This window comes from Citrus sinensis, chromosome 5, assembly GCF_022201045.2.
Source record: "Citrus sinensis cultivar Valencia sweet orange chromosome 5, DVS_A1.0, whole genome shotgun sequence".
In the NCBI taxonomy this organism is placed as follows: domain Eukaryota; kingdom Viridiplantae; phylum Streptophyta; class Magnoliopsida; order Sapindales; family Rutaceae; genus Citrus; species Citrus sinensis.
Window position 1 is genome coordinate 20,868,643 of NC_068560.1, and position 7,806 is coordinate 20,876,448.

General features: G+C 30.0%; 1 protein-coding gene across 1 annotated transcript; it reads left to right on the forward strand.

The window, feature by feature from the left end:
* Positions 1-5,098: 5,098 nt before the first annotated feature.
* On the forward strand, positions 5,099-7,511 carry LOC102631126 (cytochrome P450 CYP82D47-like). Its single transcript, XM_006471440.4, has 2 exons — positions 5,099-6,165; positions 6,826-7,511. The coding sequence occupies exons 1-2, from the start codon at positions 5,212-5,214 to the stop codon at positions 7,447-7,449; spliced, it is 1,578 nt and encodes a 525-aa protein (XP_006471503.2). The 5' UTR covers positions 5,099-5,211; the 3' UTR covers positions 7,450-7,511.
* The last annotated feature ends 295 nt before the right edge of the window (positions 7,512-7,806 follow it).

Sequence of the window (7,806 nt, forward strand, 5' to 3'; positions counted from 1 at the left end):
TAAAAATTTTAAAATAATTTCAATATTAAAAAATTTAATATTTTACAATCTATTAAACATATTTTGTTATATTTAAAGTAAATTTTAAAATAAATAGAAAACATAATATTATAATAGATATATAGAAATTTAAATTATTTTGAATATTGTTTAAAATAATTCTAATACTATTAATACATGAGATGTCTTTTATTAATTTTCAAATTTATTTAACTCAAACATTTATTTAAGATCCTTATAATAAATACAAATATATTATCTACTTCATCAAAATAAATATAGTATTTTACATTTTTAAAATTATTTTAATATTATTACTCTACTGAAAAATTAAATTATTTATTAAAAATATTAAAATCAGTTTCTTCTAATTATCATATTTAAAGGGTATTATGATTAAAAAAAGAATACTTTTTGAAATTTTGAAGATATACATAACTATTTTTTATCTTAGGATGTAGTTGACTTTTTTAATCACAACATTGTTACAATTAAAATCAGGACATCAATACCATAATTAAACATGAATTATATAAATAAAATATAAGACATGTAAATTTAACATAAAACTTGTACATTGAGATTAAATATAAATAATAAGACATAAATTATGAAAATAGAACATAACAGTTGTAAGTGGAAGGTAAAATAAATAAATCAACACAGGAATGATAAATTTGTATATATTAGTAAATAAAAAAAAACTTACAAATGTAACATAAAACTTATAAATCAACATTAAGTGTAAAATAAAACATAAATTGTGTAAATGAAACATAAAACTTATAAATGAAAGGCAAAACAAGTAAATCAATATATGATGTACAATGATTGTGTAAGGTACATTCCAGGGTCATAAATTGAGCTACATGTATCCTTTTTCTATGTATAATATACAATTTCGAAGCTTACAATAAGAAGAATCTAGCCCAAAACGAAGCTAAACATTTCACTTCTTTCTTAGTCATTTTCTAGTTTTAAGTTTTTTTTCCTATTTTTTCTATTTTTTCTAGGATTTTTATCTTTTTTCTGGAACCTAGATTTGAGTGCCGTTCATTTTCTTTTTCTTATTTTGATGAGGAGAATTTTATTATGGAATAATATTTTAGATTTTCCTATTTTGATAGAATCGAGATATTTAGGGTTATTATACAAATGGGTGTAAACCCCTAGTTTGTACTATTCAGAATTATTTAATAACCTTCTGTCATGACCCAACCCAGACCGAGCAAGATATTATTCGCTTTGGGCCTTAATAAGGTCTGCACGGTTTTGTTCCTGGGGGTTTAGGGACAGAAGCTCCCGGTCTGAACCCTGTCACTCGACTTATGGAGGCGTGTGTGTGCTAGGGGAATAGGGGGCAGTGTAGAGATAAACTCTTCTTATATGTAACACCCTAGGCGAATTCCATATCGGCAAAGTACGGGAGAGATGTTGGGTTTATAAGGGGTGATCCATATCTTAATTAGTAAGAAGCGTTTTAGGGTGTATGAGTGCCCCAGGAATAAAACCGTACATGTCTTATTAAGGTCCAAAACGAACAATATCTTGTCAGGTCTGGGTTGGATCATGACATTATGGTATTAGAACAAATTTGCGTGTCCTCTTGAGTAATAGTGGGGCAAACCTCATTAAGGACGTTGAGTTCCTAAGAGGCGTGTATGTAACACCCTAGAAAAATCCCACATCGGCAAAGCACAAGAGACATGTCAGGTTTATAAGGGGTGATCCACACCTTAATTAGCAAGACACGTTTTGGGGTATATGGGCGCCCCAGGAACAAAATCGTGCGGGCCTTCTTAAGGCTCAACGAAGACAATATCTTGTCAGGTCTGGGTTAGGTCATGACACCTTCTTTATTCATAAACTTTGTTTCAACTATCTTCAACCCTTTTACGCTTCCGTTTCATCAATATAATATTGGTAAATTGATGTATTATTGGTAAGTAAAACAAAAACTTATAAATCGATATTACATGTAAAATAAAATATAAATGATGCAATTGGAAGGTAAAAAAAAAAAGTTAACATATGAGTGACAAATTGGTGTATCAATGGTAAACAAATTAAAAACTCACAAATATGACATAAAACTTGTTAATCAACATGTATAAGACAAAACATAAAAGTAAATTAAACATAAGACTTATAAATGGAAGGTAAAATAATTAAATTAACATAAGAATGGTAAATTGATGTATTAGTGGTAAATAAAACAAAAACTAACCAATGTAACATAAAACCTGTAAGTCAATATTAAGTGTAAAATAAAATGTACATTATGTAACAAAATATGAGACTTGTACATGGAGGGTAAAAGAAGTAAATTACCGTAAGAGTAGTAAATTGGTGTATTATTTGTAAATAAAATAAAAAGTAATAAATATAACATAAAACTTATAAATTAACATTAAGTGTAAAATAAAATATTAATTACGTAAATGGAATATAAGACTTGTAAATGCGGGGTAAAATAAGTAAATTAACATAAGAATAGTAAATTGGTAAACAAAATAAAAACTAATAAATATAACATGAAACTTGCAAATCAATACTTAATGCAAAATAAAACATAAATTATGTAAATGGAACATATAACTTATAAATAGAATGTAAAATAAGTAAATTAATATAAGAGTTATTTGAAAAAAAATAAAAAACTTACAAATGTAAATTAGAAACTCATTAGAATAACAATTACCTTATATATTTATTGATTTTATTTCTAATTTGAATAGTTTTGAATTTATGTAATATATTTGATGATTTATTTGAAATTTTATTAAGAATAGAATTTATCTCAAAATTAGATTTTAAAAACTATTCTTTTCATGTTTTCTAAATTGTTTGTAAGAAGACATGATTTTGCGTCATTCTAAATCTTCTCGATAGCAACCCTAAATAATCTTTAAGTACAAGTAGAAGTAAAGTTTGAAACTACATCAAATATGTATAAAATTGGAAACTATGTCCAATTTTATAGATATAACATATATGTCTAATAATATAATAATATCCTTTTATTTTCTTTTTGGCTTGATCCATATCAAGAAAAATAATTTTTCTTAATTAATATGTGCAGTAAACAAATACTATGATAGAAAATTTAAAAAAATTATAAATGCACTGGATGAATATAGAATTTATATTTATAACAATTCAATAAAACTTATTCCAATTATTTTCAATACAATTTTTTATTTTCAATGATGAGAGAACTTTTTCTTTGCTTGATAAATTAAATAAATAAACTATTTTTTGTATAATTAAAGTTTAATGTTGATTTACAAATTTTATGTTATTTTTATAAGTGTTTGTTTTGTTTGTAATTTTAAAATACCAATTTACCACTCTTATATTAATTTATTTATTCTACTTTTTAACTATTTTTATATATAATTTATAAAATTTATATTTATCACGATATTAATACCGTAATATTTTAATCATGGTATTATAAAAATTTCTTGTAATCTTTATATACTAAATAAATTACTTAATATGGGGGACCATGTGGATATAGAATTATTATCTGGACTGCGCTGAATACAAAGAATTAATATTTGGCAAGTACGTTACTCTCAATTATTCGGATAGAGACTGACATGTTAATAATTTTCTTCACATCAACCACAAATGTCTCAATAATTTATTCTATAACATTTGTCTTTGGGCTCATTACGTCGGCTCCACATTACTTGTCATTGTGGCTTGGATTAACTTTTGAATGGGCCTAGGTACGCGTGTCTCAACAAGTACCATCACCAGTAACATTAGCGCTGCCAATTTTCCAAAGTTTGAAATATAACGTTTTAGCTGCCGGTTTTGACAATTTAGTACGTAAGCTTACAACTCTATTTTATCTTTGTACACTTTCTAATTGTAATAGTATCAAAGGAATTGTAACTGTACTCTACTTAAATTTATCTATTTACATTTTTTTCTATCACCTTGAAACAACTGAAACCTCCAAGTAGGTCGCGCCGTGCCGTGTTCATTTTTTTTTGTTAAGCCAAGCACGGCTCATGGCACGAGCACATGCGTGATGTGCTCGGGCCGTACCCAAAAAAGACTTATTAATTTTTTTTCCTTCAAGTTCACGTATTTTTTTAAACCCACATACTTGGCGTGGTTTTTTTAAGCTCATGTACCTAATGTGCTTTTCTAAACCCATTAGCCCATTTAATAATAATAATAACAACAACAATAACAATAATAATAATTTTTATTAACTATTAAGAGAACAATTAACATTTTATTATCAGTTTATCGCAATTTCGCAACTATATATTTAAATATTTAATTTCACAATTACCAATTCAATTATAACACAACAATATTATTTGAACTACACTGAAGCAAATTACACCTAATTTTTATTTGAACTATTAATATTATAATTGGATTTGAACTCCATTGAATGAAAATATAATTTTTAATTTTATGTTTTTGTGTATAAATAAAAAAAATAAAAAATATTTCGTTCATAATTTTATTTTTTTGTGTATACATATGAAAAATATTTTATTCACAAATCACAAATGAAACATATCTCCGTTAACTAAGTTACGATTTCATAAATGAAATATTAATTGTCATAAAATTTTGATATATGATTTATAAAATCGTGATAGTTATAATTTTATTTATTAAAATTATGATATTTATTTATTCATTTAATAAATGATAAACATAAAACAATTAGAATTTTTTTAAATCTAAGACTTAAATTAATTTAATAAAATATATTAAAATTTTAATTTTAAAAATATTTGTAAAATCATAACATTTATTTTTACTTTTTATTAAAAAATTACTTTAATATACTTTGGTTCACGTGCTATTGATGGCTCACGAACCGCGTGCTAGCCTACTAATGAAACATGATTATTTCGTGACTTTTTGAGTGTCTTGCTTTTGAACCACACGTACCTAAAAATTTGGGCCCTACCCGGCCACGTGCGTGGTATGCTGTGCAATTTACCTTGCCGAAACGTGCTCATACCGTGCCGTACTGTATGGACATGTACCGTTCGGCCCGTTGACCACCTTTATTGATAGCACAACGTTATTTTTCTTATTATTTATAACAATTCAATTCTAAAAAAGACCAAAAAAAAAAAAAAAAAGCTTACTCAATATAAGGAAATTTTGCAACTGCTATCAAATTTTACACCTGCTGCCACTCGAGAAATTTTAGTGGTAGCAGCCATGGACATTCTTGGTTCGTCTCAAACAAGTACTGTCGCAGCAATTTTAATCACTCTTTTAATCATTCTATACACCTCGTTGTCGGTTTCAAGAAATTTGCTTAGAAAATACACAAGCAAGAAGAAGAGGGGAGCACCAGAAGCTGGGGGAGCATGGCCTGTGATTGGCCATCTACACCTCTTAGGAGGGCCAGAACCTCCTCACAGGGTGTTGGGCTGCATGGCTGACAAGTATGGACCAATCTTCACAATCAAGATGGGCATAAATCGAGCATTAGTTGTGAGTAATTGGGAGATGGCTAAAGAGTGTCTTACTACACACGACAAAGTCTTTGCCAGCCGTCCAAAAACTCTAGCCATGGAGATTTTAGGCTACAATTTTTCCATGTTTGGGTTTAGCCCATACGGCTCTTACTGGCGAGAGACACGCAAGATAGCCACACTTGAGCTTCTGTCGAACCATCGGCTTGAGAAGCTCAAGCATGTACGAGAGTACGAGTTGAAGACTTGTTTGAAGGAGTTATATCAGTTATGGGACAACAACAAAAGCACTAATAAGATGTTGTTGGTAGAGATGAAGAGATGGCTTGCAGACAGCATCCGTAATGTGGTTTTAAGAATGATTGTAGGAAAGGGATGCAATTCAATGGATAGTGAAGAATGGAAAGAACTATTAACGAGATTTTTTGAAATGAGTGGTAAGTTTGTGGTGTCAGATGCATTGCCGTTTTTGAGATGGTTGGATATAGGGGGTGATGAGAGGTCAATGAAGAAGATTGCCAAAGAATTAGACGTTGTTGTTCAAGGATGGTTAGAAGAGCACAAGATGAAGAGAGATTCTCAGGAAATGAATCAAGAAGAAGAAGATTTTATGTATGTGATGCTTTCGATTTTAGGAGATACAGACCAATATTATGGTCGTGATGTTGATACAATCAATAAAGCTATTTGCCTGGTATGCCTCTCTTAACCGAAAATTTTCTTTTAGGTTTAGTCTATGGGCGACTCAATCCCCTCTAGAGTTTGAAAAATCAAGACCTCTTCTTTTTTATTTTATTCTTTTATTTATATTAACCGCACACTAATGAGGCTCAAACTCAGGTCTTAAGTTGTAGGAAGGTTGTTCCTTATCAATGAAATAAGACTTTGCTCGGACTTCTTCTTTTCACTCAAGAGATCTAAACAACAGAACTAGTGGTATCAATCTCTTAATTGAATATTATATGCTTTTAAACGATTTTACACTTATAATCATTCAGGTAGTTGTTTACATCATTCTTCAAGATGAGATTTCTAAATGAAAGCAATTAAATCTGCAAGTTGTGAATTGAAAATATTTATTATTCTGTTGTCTCCCAATCAGTCGATAGGGTAAAATGGTGAACCAAAAGTCAAGGAAATCGTCATCTGTTCATTACTGTATTAGTCAATTGGGACCTACATTTTAGGATAAGTTTTTGATAATATGTTGGTGGATTTGATCTGTCAGTAAAAGCCAAAAGATACCCAAAAAAATTGAGTCTTTAATGGAATTTAATTAAGTTGCATTGTGGACAAGTGCAATATGCATATACATGAAAGCATAACAACGTTGTATACACTACCAATTTTGCAGGGTCTCATCTTAGCAGCAACGGACACCACAGCTGTTACATTGACATGGATTATCTCCCTGCTTCTCAATCATCATGATATTCTAAACAAGGCTCGAAATGAACTAGATATTCAGGTGGGCACAAAAAGGCAAGTGAATGAATCAGATATAAAAAACTTAGTTTACTTACAAGCCATTCTTAAAGAAGCAATGCGTTTATATCCTGCTGCGCCACTCTTAATTCCACACGAGTCTATAGAAGAGTGCACAGTAAGTGGTTACAATGTTCCCAGCGGCACACAACTTTTTATCAACGTTTGGAAGCTTCAACGTGATCCACATGTCTGGGAAGAGCCTTGTAAATTTCAGCCAGAAAGATTTTTGACAAGGCACAAGGATACTGATGTCAGGGGACAAAATTTTGAATTGTTACCTTTTAGTAGTGGCAGAAGAATGTGTCCTGGAGTTTCATTCGCCCTCCAAGTTATGCGATTTACACTTGCTTCTTTACTTCATGGCTTTGATATTGCAACCCCATCAAATGAACCATTGGACATGGGGGAGGGATTAGGGTTGACCGTAGAGAAATCTACACCACTTGAAGTACTTGTCGCTCCACGTCTTTCGGCTTCTTTGTACGGCTAAATTGATTCTCGATGTAATATATCTAATAAACTTTTGTGGCAAGTATTGGTGTGTTTTTTGCTTGTTTACTCTTACCCATTAGGCCTTCTTCTAGTTGAATATAAATGTTCGAATTATCATTAGTCATAAATATCTAGTATTAAACGAACTTTTATCACGACTAAGCTCTGAATCCATCATGACTAAGCTGTGAATCCAATACCATTTTGCAAAGACGCAAAATGCCGAAAATGCTATAAAGCTAGCTTTCCTTGTTTGCAGAAATCAGAATAGTTTTCTTGAGTGCAATATTGTACGTCCTAGTGGCTTCTTTCCTCTGATCTTGCCACTCAGGTTACAGGTAACGCTGCTTAATGT